Genomic DNA, 25,197 nt, shown 5'->3' with positions numbered 1-25,197 from the left:
CTAAATACTAAAATATTTTATGCGCATAGTAGTTTATACGCATCTATTATTTATTTTACTTTAATGCTATTTTTACTATCTGAATACTCAATTTTTTTTTTATAATTTACTACTATGTGCATAAGTATTGACCTCTATAATCGATGTCTATTAAGGCAACCCAAAGTATGGATAGACTATGTTTTAATAAATATTATAGTCTTACAACTCTAGACCTACGTTTTATCTAATTTTCAGATCTTAAGATTAGTGATAACTCTTACTATGCATGTTATGAAATATCTAACTATTCATAAATAAATTAGTTATATCATATTAAGAGATTCAATTTATTTAAAATTGTTTTTTTAATGACTACAAATGTATGATACTGCGGTTACTAAAAAAAAAATGTTTATTCATTAGTTTAAACAAGATTGACAGACGATTAATTATTGACTAATTGTTATTGTATAGTTGGACGATTTTTTATTAAAATATTTAGACAATGTGACGAGTAATAAAATATTTTAAGTAACTGATCAACCGCCAAATAGTAAATACTAATATTTTTTAATGACATAGTTGTATATTATCTTATTTTTATTACCGTTATTTTTTTTTGTCTTACATTATGTAATGCTCAAATTTTTTTTACAATTTACTATTCGCTTAAATTATTGACTGTCAATTTGTGATTAGGGTAGCCCAAAGACACCCTGTGTATATAAATTTTGTAATTCGATCAACAGCTGTCGGTCGAAACATTAGCGATTGATCAATTATTGATGATGTTCAACTGTGGTATAGTGTATTATTCGGATGACGGATACAGACAGTCGGTTCGCGCCGATGCTTATTGTGAGACGGCTACGACATTATCTCGGTATCCAGGCCTGCAAAAGAAACGTCTCCGGCCCTAAGAAAATACTTAAGTGTTTTGTATATCACACTTCATACTCCAACAGTTCCTTATAATTGAAATGACGCGCATATTGTTTGAGAGCAACCGACAAGTTTACAGACAAAGCGCTATCCGATCGACATGCGATGGGTTTTCCCTTCCGGCATTTATTTTTCTTCTTCTTATAAAACACACTTGGGAGTATTATCTACAACAAACAGTGCTGCTGGTCTTGGTTCTACCTCGCTTTTTTTTTTAGTTATTAACCGCAAACACTCGGATAACAAGTAATAATTTGTTGTTTGACTGAAAGCGTCGCTCGAACGGGATTTTCTTATATTGTTGACATCAATTTCCGGTACCGCCGTCTGAGCAAGTATGAGTTAAATAAATAATCTGTGTGCTAGACCGAAATCTACTCTAAATACAATTAATCGTCGACGCTCTTATAAAGTGCTAAAAGAAGTTGTTTACCTCGCAAATCCTTAAATAAAACTCAACTAAGTATTTCCACTCCACTTCCTCAAAAAAAAAAAACGCATTACCAAAACAAATATTGACTAACTCGTTCAGCGATTTTTATTTTTATCATTAAAATATTCTTCATAAAAATAGTTTCTTTACTTGTATAACTTTAAAAGGAATCGTCCAAAACTGATTATAGACCAGTTAAAATTTCCGAAAAATTATTCTTAATTTAAATAGTTAATTAAATTTGTGTGTTTTTTTATATATATTTTTACCAAAACCAGTTTTTATATATTTTTTTTTTACAATTAAAAATGTCCTTAAAAATAAAACAGGATTACATAAAACATAAAAAAAATCAATCGATATATGTATATTTTTTTTATACATTTTTAAGTTATTTGATTGTTTCGTTATGTCATTAAAGAAAACTATTTAACAACATTTGTACGAAACCGCTTTCAAAAAAAAAAAAAACTACAAATTTGCAATTATTTCAAGAGGAAATCCAAGTCTTTCTACAGATGAAACGCCTTCTATAATAAATGTAGTGTTTACTACATTCGAATTTAACGATAAATAATATTCAAACGAGTAAAACAACCCTATTTATTTGTTTGGTTTCAAGGCCGAATTTTATTTTATTTTTAGCACGTGATGTGTTATTAAGATTTTAATGTTATTCTACCGGTAATTCGTTTAAAGCTCTTGTTTTCTTTTAAAATAGTTGTAATTTTTGTTTATGTTTTATTACATCAAATGTTTGTCTTTTTAATATTTTCTAGAGCCTAATCAAATTTTGAGACTTAAATGGTAACCTAATATACATAATATATAGTAAAGTTTAAAATGTAGTGTTTGTGGTCTATTGTAATTGAGTAGTGGGTGCATATAAAAATAGGCAATAGCACTACAATCCACCCTTTCTCCTACTCACAACTATCTGTAGATCAGTCAACATTTTCAGAAAATTAGTCTTAATCCAAGAAGTTAATAATTTATGTACGTTACTGTTTAAGTTTCAAATATCGATAAAGCTCTAGAAAGTGCCAACAAAAGATTTTTGTCTATATAGTCATTTACAGTACAACATAAACAAAGTTATTTTAAAAAAGAGTCTAGTTATTTTCTGCGCCCCACGGAAAAACATTGGATTCATGGATATTTTATCTCTTATCACTTCTCTCTTATCATTTATCTATTTCTCTCATCTCTTATCACTTGAAAGTATGAAAATTGCGACAGGAAATTTATTATGTTCAGCCCAACAACATATATTATCCATGTTAATAGAAAAATTACAAAATAGCAATAATTTTAAGAGAAAACCAGTGTGGGGCGCTGAAAGAATCGCTCGGTATGCAAAAGATACGAACGCTTGTTTAATACGTTACATTGTGATAAATTTTACTTTTTATGATTTACCACGATTGTGCGTTTTAAAAATTAATATATTATGCTATTAATAGTACTGTCGCATCACAGTGTCTTCCATTCCACCTGTAAACAAGTAGTATAATATAACCGCTATGCCTGCGGATCGTTAGATCCTAACGTCTGGGCAACGATCATAAGAATATAATTATATATTTATATGTATATTAAACGCACTTACCTACCGCTCGGGTTCGAGTATCTAAATATGAGACTTGTAAGAAACCCGTTTACCAATAATATCATAATCTGTAATGCCAGCAGGAATCGTCTGTTGAGTCCTTGGAACAAACACGTCGGTCGTTACACGAACCGATTAGTTTATTTTGTATATATTTTTTTTACTAGAAAACTAAAGCAACAACCCACTCGCATTTTTTCGTCGAGAATCGTTCGTTTGTAATTATAATTTTTTTTTTTTAATAGCGACTGAACCGGTAAATACATAAAAAAAAAAATCATACCCAGTGTCAGTTTTACAACCTCCGAGTTTGTTTGTCTAGCAATGACGGATGAAACATGTCATATTATTATGTTGTACGCACACATAATAAAATATTATGTTTAAATTTTATCGAATTAAAAAAAAATGTGTTTCAACAAAGACATCACCTTACAATTACTTGTCCTACTTGTACTTTTGAGTTACTATCCAAATACTGAGCTGGAGGAAGGTCATGTATTGCCGTGATCCTATATAATAAATTATGAACACGCACGTTCATTTTTTGTTTTTTAAATAATTACAAAGTTTTTTTTTATAGCCTTTATTAATATAAGAATACGACTGGACAATTACATAATAATATTATATTCAAATTTACAAGGTAGATTGGAAATTTAACAAAATAGCATTACATAATGGTTTAATAGTTGCATAGTATTATAAATATAGAAGTGGAAGATAATAGTAATGTAATCTATGTACAGAAAAAAAAGAGTGATCTAAATAGTGTAAACAGCGTTCAGAAGAAAAGAAATAATAGCAGTAATAATTGGAGACGGTCGGTAATTGAGGATACTAAAAGGAACAAGATTTGCAATATCATGGGCCACTAGGAAATTAAAGAGAAGGATTATGTTAGATGCGAGGGACAGGAAATCGAGTAAAAAGTGTGGAAAATCGCTGACAGATACCTCAACGTGTAAATTGCAAAAAGGAATAGAGCTGAGAGCCAGTTTAAAAGCAAAGACAGGCTGGTAGGCTTTGACAGTCTCTTGAGTCGTGAAAAGGAAGAAATATATTTGCGGGGTAACTCCAATTGGCGGAATCATGGATACCTATGGTCAGCTGAGGGGACTAGGGATAACAAGCCAATACCATTGTACATAGTAAGTTAGGAGGAAGGAAAGACCTGAGTATATGGGAAAGAAGATGTGGCTTTAGCTAAAGAGACTGCTGTTTCACTGACGCTGATGTAAGCATGGCAATTAAAATAGCATATAAAAAGAAACTAAACGAGTTCAGTTTAAAAAGGAATTTTTCCAACGCCCAAATTTGTTAAGGCCACGTGTAGCCGTAAACCGATATAATGTATTATGGACTAGTACACTTAAAGTATACATAAATCATAAACTATTAATAAAAATACCTTGTATGGTTGCCTGCGAGATACTGGTTTTAATCATTACTCAAAAATGAACAGTGTTTTTTAGTAATTTTACTCGTCTTGCTCTCCCTTGCTTCTCGTCAGACTGGGTGTTCTCCGAGATAGGATAATGACCTTAAACCGGGTCGAAGTGCTAATACGCCACTCAGCAAAAATATTAATTTTATTTTAAAAAACCAAAGCGGTATTGTGATTTTGATTAATTTTGGTTTTTGTAAGCCAAAAAATTTTAAAAATATATCCTTCTCTTTCAAAACCAAGCTTTTCCACCTAAAAGGGGAGGAATTATTTTCTTCGTTTTATGCATTTAGGTGAAGTATAAAGTTAACAGTATAATAGCTGATGAATGATCGTTGACATGACAACAATGCAACGAGTCCAGTTTTACTAACGGTAAGATTCCTACTGGTGTTCTGTCAAACGATGTCGATGATAATATAATACTAATAATAATATAACTTTTTTTTTCAATGCAATATCGCACCTTTCCTCTTCCAAAGACACTAAATTATAATTGACAATAAGTTTTAAGCTTATATAATATGATGAGAAGGATACTCTTCAATAGAAGAGGTACAACCTGATCTAATAGTGTTTCTGTAAGTTTCCTTGTAATATGCACTATGGGGATTAACCTACAATTAGTGTACTTGTATAAGTCGAAATTTTGTAATCATAATATTTCATTTGCGTGGACGATACAACTGATCACCCAAAGGCTCGATCGGTTAAACGTTGATATTATACCTATTCGTTATTATCGTTAAAAAAATATTTTCCTGAAAAAATACATCTTGTAGGCGTGATAATTGATTTAGTATAACTTTACAGTCTAGAAAAACGTCGCGTAGGCCTTTCCCATATATAATGACCTTAAACTTATATTCTTGGAATTAAAAAAGAACTTTGTAGAACTAATTATTACAAATATTTTTTCATAACTAATACAAATTTCAATAGAGAACTATTAAAATATATTCAATCACATTTGTTGTAGTTTCAACTAAAATTGCTGTTTTATAACTAACTTTAACTGATTTGATTTTTGTATATTTATGATTGCATATTGTTTGTGTTGGGAAAATAACAACCTGATTAACGGTTAATGCGATTACGATTAATAATTAATTTTCGAAAATAAGAGTTAGAATTACATTAATCTAAACAATGGTTACATTAATATCTACCAGAAAAGTAATCGTATGCTATTATTACCTATTATTGTTTATTATTATTATTATTATTGTTATTACAATATTAATAATTTAATTGTAATCACGATTACAAATTATTTTATTTTTATCTAGCAATAACTCTTACCATTTATGTTATGAAATATCAAACTATTCTCAACTATTATATCTGAAATATTAGGAGATAAAAATTAATAAATTACTATTGGTTAATTTAAACAATATTGGTTATTGATTTATTTCAACCGATTGATTGACGATTAACTGAATAATGGTTAATATTTTAGTTGGACGGTTTATGATTTGTATATTTAGACAAAGTGGCAAGTAATAAAATTTATACTAACTGATCGACCACTAAATAGTACTAAATACTAAAATATTTTATGCGCATAGTAGTTTATACGCATCTATTATTTATTTTACTTTAATGCTATTTTTACTATCTAAATACTCAATTTTTTTTTATAATTTACTACTATGTGCATAAGTATTGACCTCTATAATCGATGTCTATTAAGGCAACCCAAAGTATGGATAGACTATGTTTTATTAAATATTATAGTCTTCCAACTCTAGACCTTCGTTTAATCTCATTTTCAGACCTTAAGCCCAAAAAATGTATTTCGGTTCTTGTTCAATAATCGTTTATGTGATGGCCGATACTGAAAATTATTCTCTTTTTCGTTTTCAGGGATACCACTCATTATCATTCCTACTTGGTGTGTCACGAAGCTAATGATGCCGACCAAAACCGACGTGAGTACCGGAATTTGCGTTTATAGCTTTAAAATCAGTCGAGAAATCGCAATGAACAACGGTTTTGTATTTCAGTTGGATTTCATCAATCAAAAAACATACGAAGCGTGTCCGCTGATGGCAGATTCGACGGACGATTTGATATTTCAATTGCCCGTCGCCATCGTTTTGCTGGCAAATTCGTTGTTTCTGCTCATAATCATGTGGGTGAGTTATCCTAGGATAAATCGTTATTGTTTTTAGCTGCAAAGAAAACCGCTGCCGTTGATGAGATTATGTGTGGTAACCGATTATGATGGCCTCCCTTGTGTACAGGGTGCTTCATTGCACCACACTCATTTCCCTATTTGGAACGATTACAATTTTGTAGTTTTTCTTTTCGAAAACAGTCTAAGTTGTTTTACAAAATTACTAAATATTTGTTAATTTGTTTCCAGAGCTCTATCGACGTGTGAAACTTAAAAGGTAACGTATATGTACATTTAATTTACTTTTTTAATTAAGACAAATTTGCTGAAAATGTCAATTTTAGGATGACTATACTTTTAAACTTTAGCGATTTCAAAAGTAATCATCCAAAACGAGTTATCGACCAGTTGGAATTTTCAGCACGTTATTCTCAATTAAAAATAAAAATTGATAGAGCTTTGAAAAAATGTGATATTGTAAAACGACATAAACACGCGCGTTTTCAAATAAGAAAAACTACCTTGTTGCAATAACTGTTTCAAGTAAAAATAATTAATCAGTGTCTTGTCCTACATCCTTATCGGATCATCCTGTATATATTATTGTGTCGGATTGTATAGGTGCTCATCACGAAATTGCGGTCGACCAACTGCGTGGAAACGCACAACTACAAAAAAGCCACTAAAGCGTTGCTGGTGCTAATACCTTTGTTGGGCATCACGTTTTGCTTGGACATAATCAAACTGAGCTCGACCGATCTCATAGTGTTTATTTATAAGTACAGCAAAGCCGTCATAATCAGCACTCAGGTATGTGAATCGCGTGTTGCGTGGAATTAATATTGTTACATTATTGACACACCCCGTGGCTCTTCCAGGGATCCACCGTGTCTCTGCTGTATTGTTTCTTCAACCACGAGGTACAAAACACATTAAAGTACCACGTGCTCAGGTGGAAGACCAAGCGCAGTTTTATCACTTCGAGGAAAAACTACGGCCGTTCTTGGACGTCGATAAAAAAGCCCACTATCTGGTAAGTAGTGTACAAGGCGATCCTTTTAACGCCCTACACTAGTTTTTACTCATAAACTACTTAGATTATAAGAGGAGGAAGCAGAAGTAAAAAAAACAAATAGTTGGAATAGATTGGATAGTAAAATACAAATTTACTTATTCGGTGAATATTGTTTTTATTGGTAGACAGGTATATGCAATAAACATAAAATTATTTATATGAAAGGTAACAATATATTTTGTTACCTATCATATAAATAATATTATAATATTAATAATATGGAATAGTTATTATTAATAGTAAAACCTGAAGTTTGAAACATAATGATAAACGAAGATGGACATTTTATAATATACATGATTGTATGAATGTGACACAGCTCTTGGATACTGTAGATTTGTTGGTAAAAATTTAACTGTCGTTAATTTTCATCTAAAAAAAAATATTAAAATATTGTGTAAAAAAATTGTTTATTTAGCTTACACATGAATTTCAATTCAAAATAAGTTAGGCTCCTTTATAAATTACTAAGTACAAGGCGTTTCCATTTTCGTTAAAAACTTAGTATTTACTAGTATCGACTATTTTAAAATCGTTCATTGTTTATAAAAGAATTTTAAATATAATAATTAAACATTTTTATTTTTATTGAAAATAATTTTAAAACTTAATTTTAAAGTATCTTTGTAAAGCATAAAATCTTATATTATCATCCAACTTACAGTCATTCGAAAAACGAATGATAAAATTGCATATAGAATTATACTTTTATAACCTATATAAGTTTTATCAAAAAATCGGCGGTCGTGGTATTATTAATGGAGCTGGTCGTGGTTTTGGTATTGGGCGTGGTGCTGAAACATAAAAAAATAACTCAAATACTTGTTTTTCAAATTTAATTTTTAATTGTCAAGTATGTATATGTTGGTATAATAATTTTTAGTCGTTGATCTAAAGCGTTCAAATTTGTTAGCCACAAATTATGTTTTTTAAACAATTTTTCAACTAGACATAGGTAAAATGTTGTACAGTAATATGATCATGGGCATGATAAACTAATTTTTATTGTCAACAATGTAATGTATTAGTAACATATTATACACATTTCCAGCTTTATTGTAAATCATTTTAAAAGTGATAGTATCTTTGCACAGCCCAAAAACTGATATTATCATTCAACTTACAGTCATTTGAAAAAGAATAATACAAATGTATATTATTCAATTTCACTTTTGAAATTTACATAAGTTATAGCAGTCTCAAAAACTTACGGTTAGGATCCACACCAGTAGGTTTAGCTGAAATATCAAAAAAAAAAAATTAAATATGCATAGAAAAGTTTAAAAATTTACCACAGTATAAAAATAATATACTATATGTTTTTTACCTGCATACGCTGACATGATAATGCAAAGCAAGGCGGTTACAATCAAAATGATGCTTTTAAAATTCATTTTTTCAAGTAGGTAATGATTCTTAAATAAAAAATTTAAAACGCTAAATGAAGTATGACAACAGCCAACACAACATTATATATACTGAGATATGTGCTACACAAAATTTGAAAATGTTTGTCTAGAAGAAGTAAGTGGTATACTTGCATTGTCTATGACGTGTTCATCGTTTGTAAATATGCAATTTTTATAATACATATGGTGTACTATTGTTGCGAATAAAACGTGTAAACACATTTGTGTGGTTAGTTCAAGAATCTATTTTAATACAGCGAAGCTGTACATTTGTTTATTGTTTTAGCGTCTTATTTATTTAAGTTTTGCGTCAAAGCGAATAAAATACTATGAGTAATACTTGTGGTGTAAAATATATAGGTTAAACTGAAACAGTAAATTTAAACCGTGCATTTAGTATTATAAAGGATAAGATATTATTAAAAAAGACTATTTAATATTTAATAAACCTTCTCAGTCGGAGACGGACGATTTAGTGTGGTTTTTAAATGAAATTTGCACCTAACCTTAGCTATTTTCGAAGAATAAATTATTATGTCACTAAGGTTAGGTTAGGTTGCTCCTGCTAATCGGTTTCATACGGAAAAATAAAAACTATCTTGATTTTCTCGAGATATTTATTTTAATCTTTTTGTTTGAGCGAGGAGTTGAAAATATTATGATCATGAACGATTTTTCCACTATTATTTTCTCCAATAATATATTGTAGTCTGCTAAGGTCGGCCAAACTTATGAACTTATTAACCTAACCGAACCTATCCATTCCTAATCCAACCGAATATAGCCAAACCTAAAACACATCTAACCGAGTCTGAGATCATCATGCGTTTTGAAGGAACGACCTCCGGCCTGTAAAAACTTGTATCCCGTTAAAATGGTTATCACCATAATTGTATTAAATGTTATTATAACGTTTTGTTGTAGTGATCAAATTGATCCAAAGGAGCTGATGCCGTGGATACCGTCCAATAACGTTAGGTCATCTTCGTGTGTCAGCAACGGAACGACGACTTCGGCATTATCCAACAACTTAGAACTGCCCCAAGACACGACCATTGAAATGCCGCCGGATTCCGATCAGCAACGGCATAGTTTTTAAAATAATTGCGTTGTTGAATTATTATTATTATATGTATAGATAATATTATTGTAATTTGTAAATAGCCATATAAAAAATGTAAAACGTATACCCATCGATTGTACTGTTAATTGGAACTGTCGGAGAAAATGTAAATACTAATTTCACTAATACATATTATTGTCAAACTACTGTCTACTATTAAATATAATATTTTCAATAAAATAAAAAAACTATTTACAATAATGATTTAGTCGACGTGGCCATGATAGTGTATGCGGCGTTAAAAAAAAACAAACAGTCCTAATATTATAAGCCATGTACATGTATTGCGAATAAACAATAATACAATAAGTGTATATAATTTGTACAGGCGTTTCTCGAAACCCTTCGTCAGAGTAAACGTGCGATGCCATATTTATACTTAACCAATAATAAAATAGAATTGACATAATACGTCTAAGTAATGCAGTCATAGTAGTTCACAAGAAAAATAATTTATCGGTACATTTGCCACTTCACCAGAGCCTTTACAATATAACTATGTGTATAAAAAATATAATAGTATTTTTTATTTAGCTATCGATCAGTCAGTTAAAAATTAAAATTGAACTACTTGTCACATCATCTATATATTTAATCAAAAGTTGTCGAAATAAAAATTTAACCATTATTCTATTAATCGTCGGTCGATTGGTTGAAATAAATCAATCATCAATCCTGTTTAATTTTTTAAAATTTGTTTTAAAGGTACTGAAGTAATTAGGATTGTATTAATTGTTAACCATTGTACACAAAATTGAAAAAAAGTTGAATCTCCTAATATTTAGGCTATAACTAGTTGTTTTGAGAACAGTTAGATATTATTTCATAACATAAATAGTAAAAGTTATCTCTAGATTGAAATAAAGTTATTTGCAATCAAGACTACGATTAAATTATTAATGTAATATTACCATTCGATTACTTGGCTGATTAATGTTAATGTAATCGTTGTTTAGATTACTGTAATATTCATTCTAATACATCAATCAAAATTATTAAAATAACTGACTTTTGTTGAAACTACATCAGACATGATTAAATATATTTAATTGAAGACTATTGACTCGTTTTTATCAGTTATTATAAAATATAATATATTATTATCATTAGCTCTCCAACAGTAGACCAAAAAGTACACTATGACCGAAGTAAATTTTTATGATGCCATATGGGCATCGAAGCGTTTATTTAAAAGTGATTTTATCCCCTTTAGGTATATTAAATTCTCTAGACTTGTGACCACAGTACTGGCTTTTTTATTATTGATTTATTTTACTAAATTACTATTATTTCATAGTAATAATAATAACGGTATCAACGCCTTGTATTTTACTGAACATTCTTTAGTGTGCACACAAGAGCACATAGAGTTGCATCAGCTCCTTTGGTTTTTTTCTACTCCTGTTGACGACCGCCTTGAATTTAATTATTTAACAATGGTCACTTAGAAAAAAAGTAATATTAATAAAGGCGGAAAAAATGGTGTTTTTTTTTAGTATGACAAAGTTATTAAATGAATACTTCCATGCGTTATAAAAGTGATTGTTGGACATAAGTTGAATAAGAGAAAACAGAAGTAGCTGACATAATAGAATCTTTAAATGGTTGTGCGCCGAGTGACTGGGTTAGACAATAATTAGGAATGTACCGTTATGAGTACATAAGAGTTAATTGATTGCGAATTGCGCCAATAGCAGAAAACTGACGAGAGACTAGCCGTTTCGAAACGGTTTAGGAAAATTTAGATGAAATTTTGGTAAAAGTGATGAACTAAATGTCGCCCCTTAAATATATGCGCTTAGATATTGTAAATAAAGTAATACAAATCAAAAAGGATAAGTGGTTTAAAAAAAAAAAAAAATAATAATAATGTTTTATTTTTAATGTGAGCATAATACACTCATTTGCTATTTTGTAGATTTTCTTTTGGAAACATTTTTGATCATGTGGTTTTACAAAATTGTTAAATACTTACATTTTCGATTATTTTACACAGTTCTATCAACTTCTAAGCTTTGAATAATACAATAAAAAACCTCCATAAACATTTAAATACTGTAAAAGTATAACAAACGACTAAATCAAGTCTGCAAAAAGATAAACCGCAAAACTGCAATAATTGTTTCAAGTGAAAATTAGTGATTTATTCTTAATGAACCGTCCTGTACATATTTAGTATCAGTTAACTAATTGTTCACACATTTTTTTACTACTTACCTACCAACAGAGTTCACGCCGCCTGAAATCAAGCGAAAGTAATTTTATGCTCTGTTACTGTCTCATATCTAACACGGTGTCACCTATGGTCCAGCTTATAGCAGCTGTAACTGTCTACATGTCAAGAAAAAAAAACGAGATTAGCCCAAGGCTCTGTAGAAAGGAGTAAAATAACAATTATTACTAATCGTACAATATTGTGATTTTCGCACGTTACTCGTCGACGATAATTTGACTGCAAATGGGATTTAAATTGAATAAAAAACAATATAATATTATGTGTTTCTTTAAATAGCAAGTAACGGGTAATTTATTTACAGTTGAAATAAAAAAAAATAATTGTAGAAGATCTATTTTATATAATATGTGTTTTATTTTTACACCTTGTACAATAATAATTATTATTTGTATACTATATCATATTTTGATGTGCTCCTCAAAGCGACCATTGTCTCCAAAAACTTGAACCCATATTAACCTCACTCGCCCTAACTGATGGTTTGTCTTCATTACAAAATTGTATACTTAATCCTATCGTCGTTTTATTGTTCCCTTTCAGCTCTCACCAAAGTCATAATTTATGTCTTGTAATAATAATAATAATAACAACAATGTGTACTCTGTTTTAACTTTTGAAATCTCCGCAAGGCGCTTCGGGTGCTTCTCACACGTCTTCAACACTATTGTAGATTTCTTTTAATATTATAGTCATATCAAAATTCTCTGTCCTCGAACCAATCAGTTTGTCTGATTTTATTCATCGGCTATGTAATAACATATTGGCATAAAAAAAAATAAAGGAAATTACATTAAAAAAAAAATCAAGTACACATTAAAGTTTTATTTTTTTCATGTGATTAATACTTGACAAATCAGCTGATGTATAGTATTTGTTTTCAGTGTTTACCCAAAATATATTTTATGCATTTTAAGGTGGGTGAAAGTAACATAATTTTGTACAAATAAATACTAAAACTTGTAGAACTGACTAAAAAAAAACCACCTAACCGATTTGAAAAAAAAAATGTTTTTTTGGTCTAAAGCTTAACATCTTCACTACATGAGCCTCTAAAAGGTTTAAAAAAGGTTTTTCTTTTATAAAACGTGTAACTAAGTTAAACGAAATAAAAAAAAATAAACTCGACCTTTAAGTCCCTTCGAGAGTTTTAATATTTAATATTTTTATTTTGAAATCGTTGCTTGAACACGTGGCTATTCACAATAGGTAATCTATTTACCGGAAGCCAATCATTTCCTTTGACATAGCATTATGTTTTCCTTTTTTGAAAACGTTGTAGTTAATACTTGTTAAATATTTGTTATTTTTCTATGTAAGCACTTTTATTTTTATTTTACGTTTTTTTGTAGCTCTAACAAGCAGCTTTTGAAACTTCAACGCCAACACCATTAATATTTTGTCGTTAACTTTGTATTAGGTTGTTCTGGATTCGTAAAGTTAATAAAATATGTAAGTCATAGAATTTATTATTTAAACCAAAGGAATATTATGAAAGTATAACAGCCAGGTCGAACGCTTAATTTTAAATAACTTGGGGTTGCAATGCGTCGAAACCGATGTTGTTCGGAATAACGGTGTGCTTAAAAGCTGAAAAAGGGACAATCCCATTTAGAACAGGATATGGTATGTTCTTGGAAAACCTTAGAACGGCATGTATTAATATAATCTACCTTAAGTCGTCGCTTACGATTATTTATACTCAAAATAAACTCGAGTGAGGAAAATAATGCGAGTTCATGCGATTTCTAACATGTTTTAAGGTTGGAGATCAGTTTAATGTTTGCACAACAATTTTCAGTAAGATTTGTCCCATTAAAACAATGTATTAATTTTTTGTTTTTGGTTTTTTATCGATGGTTTTTTGACGCTTACTTAGTACGTTTATTTGTTGAATCGATTCATTTACTCGTTTACTCATTACCTCATTTACTTGATTTATTTTCTAGATTCGTTTACTCGATTTAATTACTCGTTGACTTGACTTGTTTGCTCAGTTTACTTACTTTGTTTACTCGATTTTTTATTACTAGATCTCTTTACTCGTTCACTCGGTAAATTAACCAAATTTATGTTTACTCGATTACTGACTCGTTTACTTGATATGGTTACTCAATTCTTGTACTCGATTTTTTTCTAGATCTGTTTACTCGATAAATTAACTAATTTCATTTTTGCTCGTTTACTTGATTTTGTTACTCATTCACTCGATTTATTGAATCGTTTACTTGATATATTTACTCCATTCGTTAATAAAATTAATTTACTAGTTTACTTGATTTATTTACTTGTTCAATTGATTTGTTTACTCAGTTTATTTATTTTGTTTACTCGTTTTTTTTCTAGATCTGTTTACTCGATTACTGACTCTTTTTACTTGATATGTTTACTCAATTCTTGTACTCGATTTTTTTACTTCTTGATTTGTTTGGTTAATGTATTTACTTCTTTACTAGATTTTTTGTTGTAGATCTGTTTACTTGATAAATTAACTAAATTCATGGTTGCTCGTATACTTGATTTTTACTCGTTTACTCGATTTATTGAATTGTTTAATTGATTTATTTACTTGTTCACTTGATTTGTTTGCTCAGTTTATTTACTTGGTTTGCTCGGGTTTTTACAAGATTTGTAACTCGTTTGCTCGATAAATTAACTAAATTTATGTTTACTTGATTTACAAAATCATTAGCTCGATTTATTTAACAATTTATTTATTTTCTGACTATTAAGTTACTCGTTTATTCGATTTATTTTCTAGATTTTTTTACTTATTTTTTCTATTTACTCGATTTTTTTATTAGATTTGTTTACTCATAACTTGGTTCGTTTACTCAATTTGTTTACTAATTAATTTACTCAATTATTCAAAATAGTTTACTCGTTCACTCGAATAATTGACTCACTCGATTCATTAACTAAATTAGTGTACTCGATTAATAAATTTACTGGTTTCTTTGATTTATTTGCTCGTTTGTTGGTTTAATCGAAATACGTACTCAATTTATCTTTTTCATTACTCGTTCCTTAACAAGAAGATACATTTGAATGGGTTGAAATGTTAATTTAAAAAATTTGGTGACATATAACATATTTATTGTTCATATGATTTATTTTAAAGATGAGGAACTGACTTAAAGACAATAAAGCAATAGAGTGGACCGAAAAGTCCATGTACGTTAAAAGTTTTATCAAGTATCCAGTTGAAATATTCTTTTAAAGAAATAACCACGTTACTTATTGACACTTTCTATTTGACTTAGTATTCCATAATGGTTGATTGTACATTTCTACTGTTAAACATTAGTATTTCCGTCAAAATGTTCGTATTGCACAAGTTTTAGTCAAGTAAGTTAATTAACTTCAAGTTTCTAATTTGTACGTTTAATGGATTAAGAACTTTCGACTCTACGGTACAAGCATATTTACTTATGGCAGACAATCGCTTAATTTATCAGGTGTTTAATTATTTTGGAAACCTCGTTTATGGTAGGTTATTTGAAAGGATAAACTCTCAAACGCCCAGTTAAAGTTTAATATTGTAATCAGGTATTTGTCCAAGCAAATACAAGATGGAATTAAAAACGTTTTTATTAAAAAAATGTATAATATATTTGTGAAACGACACTTTTTAGCCACGTTATGAAATCGACATGTAGGTGTGTTTTTTTTAATTTTTTCAGTAGTTGTTCTCATGCTTATAATTGAATATATATATTTTTTTGTAATTATATTATATTACTTTTCGTCATCAAATAATTTACATTCAGTGATTTATGTTTTTTCTTAAAAATACTTTCGCTATGGTCTATGGACATTATTTCTTTGGAAATTTTAATTGCTAAAAAAGCTCTTCTTCGAAGAAAAAAAAAATCACAGTATAATTATATTTGAATTAAATTCTTGACCGCAATGCACATTGCAGTTATGATAATCAATTTTTCACGATGGAAGATATTGGCAGAAGATGTCGACTAAATTCAAACGCTGTAATACTATGATATGGTGTTATTAACTCATTAACTTGACGTGCAATTTAACGAGACGCCTCGTACTTTTTAATTTGCCATTAATTTATTTATAGTCAACATATTAAAAAGATTGAAGGTCGTTGAATAAATTGCTCAATTTAAACATGTACCAAGTCTATAGGTCAGAAATTGTACCTAAAAGGTACTTTATTGGGTGAATAATTTCAGAAGTTCAAAATTGAGAAAACAACTATGTAGTATATTTTGACTTGAAATAAATACAGCTCAATTAATTCCCAATTCGTATGGACTATTCTTTAGGCTTAGTATTAACTTAAATCTTTAACATAATATTTTTTTTCACTGTCAAACAATTTTTTATTAAAACCAAAAAAAAACGAAAAATTACACCTTCACCGTTTAAAGAAAATATTAATAAAAGACAACTTTTGTGTAAGAAAAATGGTATTAGTTGAAATTGTATTACTCGTCACATTGTCTAAATATTTAATCACTTATCGTCCAACTGAAAAATGAACCATTATTCAGTTCGGTTAACATACATCAATCACTAATCTTGTTTAAATTAATTATTTGATAATTGGTTTTTATTAACCGCAGTAATCATGATTATACATTACAGTTTAATTAAGTTGAATCACTTAATATTTTAATTATAATAGTTAAGAATAAAAAATATTTGTATTTAGTACTATTAAGTGGTCAATCAGTTAGTATAAATTGTATTTCTTGCCACGTTGACTAAACATTTAAATCACAAACAGTCCAACTAAAAAGTTAACAATTATTCAGTTAATCGTCAATCAATCGGTTAAAACGAATCAATAATCAATAATGTTTAAATTAATCAATAATAATTTATTAATTTTTATCTCCTAATATTTCAGATTTAATAGTTTGATATTTCATAACATAAATGGCAAGAGTTATCCGATAGGAAAGGTAAGCTAGGTTGAAATACAAATAATTGTAAACGTTATTACAATTAAATTATTAATATTGTAATAATACCATACGATTATAACGCTGATTAATGTTAATGCAACCATTGTTTAGATTAATGTAATGTAAATGTAATGTGATTTGATGACAGATTTTCAAAAAGTTATTAATCGTTAATCAGATTGTTATTTTCCCAACGCAAACAATATTCAATCGCAAATACACATAAAACAAATTGGTTAAACTTAGTAACTTTAGTTAAAACGACATCGGTCGTAATTAAATATATTCTAATTGTAGATATTTAATTGAGTGTTAGTCCTCCAAAAATCATACTTTTACCTATTACTACACTTCTACCTAGACATGAGTCGACAAAGTATTTGAAAATATGTTCATTAAATTGTTATGTACGATACAATATGGGTAAGCACGGCAACAAACTAGTATCCACATCAATCAACCCTAATCGTATCCACCCTTATACTAAAAAATTACAATTTCGAGCACATTATAGCCTTTACAATGATTACGGTTGATATATATATTTTTTTTTATACATTTTTCAGCCTGTATATTGTATTGAAAGGTTTATTTGATAGTGTATTATCAATGCCCCCTAATATTTTTTTGTAAATTATTATTCGTCATCAATGTTAGTCGCCAGAGAGCAAGACAACTATAATAGTGTTGCTTTAATAATAAATTCATCATTACGACGAATACTATTTAAACACAGCTAACGCATCATTGAGCGTGCTGTTATTATTAACAGGTAACAATAATGCAATGACCCTTCGTGCATACTTCACATCGTCAATGAGCAATAGTCAATGGCAATATGCGACCATTTAAGGAATTTCATGGTGGAAAACAAACGTGGGAGACAGATATACTGTTGGATAAGCAATATTGTTTTGTTCGGGTGTATGTGCTCCTTCAACCAATGGCGTTACGATGGAAAATACAAAAACGGCCGAAGACCATAGTACCTATTTTCATCGTAGCGTCTTATTCATCATTGAACAAACACTCGATATTCTTATATTTACAAACCGAAGGACGAATTGCAAAAAATAAATAAATAATCAAATAATTTGAATATGTTGCAAGACAAAAGTAATATACGTCTTTGACCTCATAGTTACACTTACAAATTTTATATTTTTCTTTTAACGCAAACGCCGACCGATGTTGTTTTGCCAATGTAATTATTAGGCAATATAACGTGAAAAAATGTTAACTACCTACCCTCAAAATATAGTACAGCAAATAATTATTACCTACTCGTGTTTCGCATAACATTATACCTATTTAGAAATTCCACGTGGGTGGATTATTTTCATTGGACATTGTACAGAAACGATTATGTCAACAAAAAGGTATTATAGAATTTAAAAAAAACTTATTTAAATACCTAACCAAATAGTTGTAGGTGAAATATTATATGATATTATATTTTACATAACTTTAATTAATGGCTCTTGCAATAGTTATTGTAAAAATTATGATTTATTACGTTGCTTGTTTGTGTAGTTAATCAAATATTGTACTTAGCTAACATTTTTAACTCCAGTTTAGTTGGTTAAAGTAATTTTAGCTTAAAACAATCATGTATTTGATAACTTAACTCGAATATAATCGATTATTAACTGTTGATAATAAATTTAATAAACATGTTATTCCTCAGAAATAAATTACTGAAATAAATATTATTTGTTTGTATGTTTTGCAAAAATATGTCAAACCAATTAAAAAGATATTGGGATATTATTTTGGTGTTGCATTTAACAATGTAAAAAAACGTTTGCTTAATACCTGTTATTTTATGGCCATTTACTGCGAAAAAAATGGACTTGGAAAAAAGAGTGTCTTATTCTTATACATGTATAACATACAACTTTCAATCTACAATAAAGCCCTAAGGAGGGCGGACAGGATGATATTAAGTCATGCAACATATTGTGTTTTATTACATTAGCAACGAAATTGGACATCGATTATTTGTTTGGGTTGTTAAACAAAATAATATAAACTATATCGTTACGAAAATAATTGGCATTTGTTCTTCGAATTATTATGATATTCGCCGGACAACAATAAAACATTAAAGACGCTCAATATAATATTCTCTTGATACGTTCTTATTATTTATATTTTACACGATAATATTTCATACGACCGATCTGACTCGACCGAATGCAGAACACAATAGGTCGTTTAAGTCTAGGAACGATTGTGCAACGGCTTATGCACAATGTCTATGCAAAATGATTATTATAATACACATCCCATGGGCTATATGGCCTATGGCGGTTGTCTGCGTTATGGAACGTTATTAACCGAACAACACTGGTCGTCGTTAAACGGATCAGCCGACTGTCGGAAATGATATTTTGGAATAAAAGTTAAGTCATGCATAATGACTGACGTATACCTAACACACACCATCGATAGAAAACCCATAAAACATTGTCTCATGTAACCGTACCGTCGGACTATGCGAATTTGATAATTATTGACAACAAGAACAACATGTGTACATACTATTATTATGATTTATTAACATGATATAACATGATATCCGTTTGACTTAAGACACTATGTTTTCCTTTTGATAACATTTTCATTTATGTTGTTGTAGAGTACTCTCTAAAAATACCACAGTATTATTCTTTTTTTGAGGATTTTCCACAGCTCTGTTAACCCTTTGAAACTCGAACAGTATAAATTTAATTAAATTTTTAAATTAAGAATAACGGACTGAAAATATTGACTGGTCGATAACTAGTTAAATTTAAAATCGGAAAAACAGTAGAGTGAAGTATTATTTTTAACTGCACACTCATTGCTCAACCGCACTCCACCTTCCGTTTCAAAGTTTAAACCTTAGTAACTTTAAAAGTTATAGTTAAAAACCGGTTATTGGCCATTCAAAATAGTTGTCTGCAAGTTATTCTTAATTGAGATTACAAATTCAATTTTTGTGTTACTATATAAGATTTAAAAGTTGATAGCGGTCTGAAATTGACCAAACATATATAAAAATATGAATATCTTTTAGTACTATTAAATAACATTAAGTGGAAGCCAAACCATCCATTTATTAAGGAGTAAAGTACAGGCAAAATTTCACAAGGACAGTGATCCCAATAGATTTATCAAATTTTTATAATAGAAAACACAGAAAACTTAATCTATTTTTAAACTGCTCGTTTTCATATTTTTATATTTATTATTTATATGAGGATGTAACATACCAAACCGTACACTTAATGTATAAACAAAAATTATTTTCAAATTAAAATGGATTAGCCTGTATATCGGTGAAGAAATTCCTGATGCGTTGTTGTCTTCAGGGCAAACGATATAGATATTGAGTTTGTTTAATAAAAATAATTAAAATGTTTAAAAATAATGTTTGTCGATGGAATTTATGTACACTGTTGTCTACCGATGGAGTCTAAGTAGTATATTGTAATATTATTATACCATTAAGTTAAAAATAAAGTACAATGATAATAAAATTGTCTGAATTCCGTACGCTAGTTAATGCTTGGCAATCATTTTTGCAATATTAACATTGTTATTTATGTAAATATACTATTTGTGTTCATAAAATAGTGGCTAAAGGTCACGGCTTAAAGGTCTGAAGTATTATTATAACGAAAAGTGATAAGATCACTTGGGAAAAAATAAACGTTTCGATATAAATCTGCAGATGGTAAGAATGATTAAATATATCGTTATGAAAAGTCAAAATATGTTTAACAAAAGTTCAACTATAAATTCTATAAACAATTTGTTGGCATTTTTAGGTGCGCACTAAATAAAAAAACAAGACTCTTATATATTGGAAAACCGTAAAAATAAGAAATATAAATTCTAGACAAATAACATAAGCGTGGGATCTCGTGGGAAAAAAAAATCTTATGGGAACGGTTAAACATAATATTTGGCCAAAAAGATTGTTGTTATAATGGCACGCGACAACAATAATAAAATTGAAAACATACATTTTTTTTGTAAGGACTGGAAACAAAATTTGTCAGAGTTTTTATATCATAGGCCATATGGACCATATTATAGTGTCAAAGCTATCTACGTAGTGTCTATTGTATTGTATCTGAACTTGATGGTGAATTTATTTAACCTAATCTAACCGAAAACCAAATTTATTGTACGAAAAGTTCCTAACAAAGTGCTTTTAAATTTTGTTTTTATAAGAAACGACACCAAAACGAATACAATATATTTTTCTAAATAGACAATATTATTTTGATTCGTGGTCGTCGGCCAGCAAACGTCCAAGGAGGCACAACGACCATCTTTATTTTTTTTTTGATTTCTATTCCATTTATCACAAATAATAGTTTCGAAATATAAAATATAACAAAACAACTTTCAAAGCCGAACGAAGAATTTCTTCTGGCTCTCCCCCCCCCCCCCCCCGAGGAGGTAAAGAAGGGATATTTTTGGATAAAGCTTCCTTTCACCTTTTCGTCGAGAAATATTCTAATAGTAAAATGTTTGAACTTATAGTTTCAAAGCGACATCGTTTTTGAATACATTTTGTGATTAAAAGGAAACGTGCGAGATAGCCATATGATAATTAAAATATTTTTGTCTAGTTAGGGACACCAATCAAGTGGTTATTTTATGACTTTCTACCGCATTGGCATTGTACACACGAATTTCACATGAAAGAGAACGTTACAACACTATATTGTTCTATCACCGACTAGCATATTATGATTAAAAAAAAAACTTTAACTGAGATGTCGGTAAAACCATTTTATCTATTTAAAATATATGTTTTTATGATGTCTTGATAGCTTTTTTAATTTATATTTGAAAAAAACGATGTTTGTAAATTATTACCTTATTATATCTAAATGCATATACGATTTTTTTTAAACATTTTAAGGAATCCATAAACATAATAGTCAAGTGTAATACAAAGTGTAATAAAGTATATAATAGTATGACATATTAAACAGTAAACATATACATAATGCAAGGAAATTTATGTAAGACCTGATTTTTCGGTGATATACTTAAATATTTAAAAAGTTGACTTATGCGAAACCTTTTTTATTTTCATCAAACAATAATAGATAAAAAACAATGTTCAGTCTGTAGCTAGATTTAGGGAGAGGGGGTAACTTTTGAAACTTAAGTGGTAAAATATAGGTTTAATTAGTTAATTAAGTTAATTTAGTTAATTTGTTAATTAAGAATTATCGACTGGACGATAACTCGTTTTGGAAAATTACTTTTAAAGTTATAAAAGTTTAAAATTTAGAACGGGAGATGGAATGTGGTAAAGTAATGTAAGCAAATAAAAATAATACTGCACTCCATCTTTACTACAGTCCTAAATTTAAAACTTTGTAATTATAAGTATCTAAATATTTTTAATGTTATCAAAATGATGTTTACAGATGTTTACATCTGTTTTTGACAGCAAATCAAATACAAACGTTGACATAAGTATTTTTTTTAAACGCCAAACAAATAAAATTAATACTTACATGCTTACAAACTTACATGCTTATAACATTTCTATAACATAGCATTTTATTCGAAATCATTACAATTTTGAATTTCCCTTTTGGGATTTTATCAAAATTTGTTTATATTATTTTTTATTTTTTATTCCTATAAAAAAGAGAAATAACTTTGTACAATGTCATATGATTCGCATTAACGACGAAACATATTCATTTATCTTGAAGATTTTTAACATTTTCTATCACTATCTTTAAGTCGGTTGACTTGTTGTTTGGATTAAAATTGTCAACTGTTTGACTAACCAACAAGATTAGAGAGTTTCGCATTGATTAATGTACTAGAAGAGAATAACAAAGACTTACATACTTATTCAAAAATCCTATTTACCGGTATGTAGAAGTTTAAATAAATAAACCAACATCGTCGTGGGATCCGTGCACTGTTAACGAACCCTTCATTAATGTTACATACCCATTAATAATATATTAATCTAACGCGCTAAGTGGCTATTCACTTAGTGCATGATACAGGGTGTTTCATTTAGCGGGAGACACACACTTGGAAAATAATTGACAATTTTGCAGTTTTTTATTTAAATCTTTAAACTTAATTAAGTTTCTATATTTAGGTTCTATATTAAGAATAATGAGCTGAAAATTTTGCCTAGTCAGAGTACCAGAATTATTAAAAGTTTTAAATTTAAAACTAGAATCACAGTAGAGTGAAGTATTATATTTAATTACACTAATTCACTCCACCTTCAGTTTCATAATTTAAACCATAATAACTGTAAAAGTTATAGTTCAAAACTGGTTATTGACCATTCAAAATTGTCTGCAAGTTATTCTTAATTTAGATTACAAATTAAATTTTTATGTTACTATTTAATATTCTAAAGTTGCTCTGGAAATAACCAAACGAAAAAAAATACTTTAACTTACTTTTAATACTATAAAATAATATTAAGAGGATGCCAAACCGCTGATTTATGTACAGGTAATTTTTTGCATAGCTTTAATTTGGACCTTAGACTCTGGTGAACTTGATAATACAGTAATGAGGGTTATTATTATTATTTTTTTTTTTGTATCAGACTATTTCAGTGAACAATTTGTTTGGTTAATTGTATCCAAGAAAAAATTTGGATGGGTAAAAGCAAAACGAATTGCTTACAAACGATGAGAAAAAAAATGTCTTTGCACGTGCCCGTCCTTTGATATAAACGTGTCATTTATTTTGTTGGTGTGAAAAATTGAAATTATATCTAACTAAAATGTTCATTTTTTGCTTTTTAAATTTTCAGTAAGAACATTTTATCAGATACCGCAATCCTTTGGATAACAACAACATGGGTCTTCCCTATGGAATCTGCTAGTTTATTGGCTAGACGTGTACAGCTACAAGTTTTTTTATTATTATATTTTTTTGTAGATTTAAATGTTTTATCTCCGTTACTCCGGGCGAAACACGCACGGTTTAATTGTGTTTAGTCAACGTACCCGGAAAGGCAATTACGTGTCTTAATGCCTTTCAAGATGTGGTCACAATCTCTCCCCCCCCCCCACGTGCCTTCAACGAGTCCCGTCTTGTATAATTTTTCAATGAATTTATTTTTAACGAATAAAATTATCATTGACTTTTTACTCGTTATCTAATATCTAAAATTCGCGCAAGTAAAGTCACCCAGTCTAACAGTCCTGTTTTTTTTTTTACAACATTCATTTTCTCGGGAAATTTGCAATTTTGTATTATTTTCTTTTTGAAAACAATTTATATATTTTTATGTTGTTTTAAAATATTATAAAATTACTGAATATTTACATTTTTTTTCACATTTTCTATATATTTAATAACCTTTTAAAATTAAGAATAAATTGCTGGAAATTTTGACTGGGCGATAATCAATTTTGGATCATTGCTTTATAAGTTTATAAGGCTTAAAATTTCAGACTGGAAAAAGGGTGCAACGTGGTTCATTTTATATGCTCGCATTACTTTACCACACTTAGTAATTATACAAAACTGATTATTAGTGTCCAATTAGTCTTAATTTAAAAAACTAACTAAATCTATGTGTTACCATTGAAGTTTCTAAAGTTACCACTCCCCCTTAATCTAGCTACTGACTGAAAAACAATTAACAGTATTATTGCTACATTATATATGTATATATTACAAATTATTTTATCTAGTGTAAAGTTTGTGTGTATAATTTAACTGAGCTGAACTTAATATTGTTTATAATTAACTAGCCCAATCATTCCTCGATGGAAAAAACCGCATAATACATTTATATATTTTTCGGTTGATGGATTTTGAAAACACTACTATAACGATATGATTGGCTTATAACGATTTGCATACCATAAAAATA

At 29.0% G+C, this 25,197-nt stretch overlaps 1 protein-coding gene and 1 long non-coding RNA gene across 4 annotated transcripts in view; one reads left to right on the top strand and one right to left on the bottom strand.

The window, feature by feature from the left end:
• The window catches only part of LOC126842581 (diuretic hormone receptor-like), a 34,022-nt gene extending 23,626 nt beyond the window's left edge, over positions 1–10,396 (top strand). The window contains exons 8-12 of one of the 3 annotated variants that reach the window (XM_050579623.1): positions 6,283–6,347; positions 6,423–6,554; positions 7,157–7,345; positions 7,414–7,568; positions 9,944–10,396. In XM_050579623.1, coding sequence (XP_050435580.1) covers positions 6,283–6,347; positions 6,423–6,554; positions 7,157–7,345; positions 7,414–7,568; positions 9,944–10,118 — 716 coding nt within the window. In that variant the 3' untranslated portion in view covers positions 10,119–10,396. The remainder of the gene's footprint in view (positions 1–6,282; positions 6,348–6,422; positions 6,555–7,156; positions 7,346–7,413; positions 7,569–9,943) is intronic. The other 2 variants (XM_050579638.1, XM_050579630.1) reach the window with 2 other exon arrangements.
• LOC126842602 (uncharacterized) lies at positions 7,713–9,179 on the bottom strand. Its single transcript, XR_007686364.1, has 4 exons — positions 8,938–9,179; positions 8,822–8,848; positions 8,273–8,404; positions 7,713–7,982 (listed from the first exon to the last, which is right to left on the bottom strand). It is a non-coding gene; the product is annotated as an uncharacterized LOC126842602 (long non-coding RNA).
• Positions 10,397–25,197: the final 14,801 nt, after the last annotated feature.

Source organism: Adelges cooleyi, unplaced genomic scaffold (assembly GCF_023614345.1).
Source record: "Adelges cooleyi isolate 19-005CV unplaced genomic scaffold, UGA_ACOO_1.1 ACOO_flye_CR_arks_rails_tigmint_CR_PRNA_108, whole genome shotgun sequence".
Lineage (NCBI taxonomy): Eukaryota > Metazoa > Arthropoda > Insecta > Hemiptera > Adelgidae > Adelges > Adelges cooleyi.
Note: the sequence above shows the minus strand (reverse complement) of the source record. Positions and strands in the feature narration are given on the sequence as shown.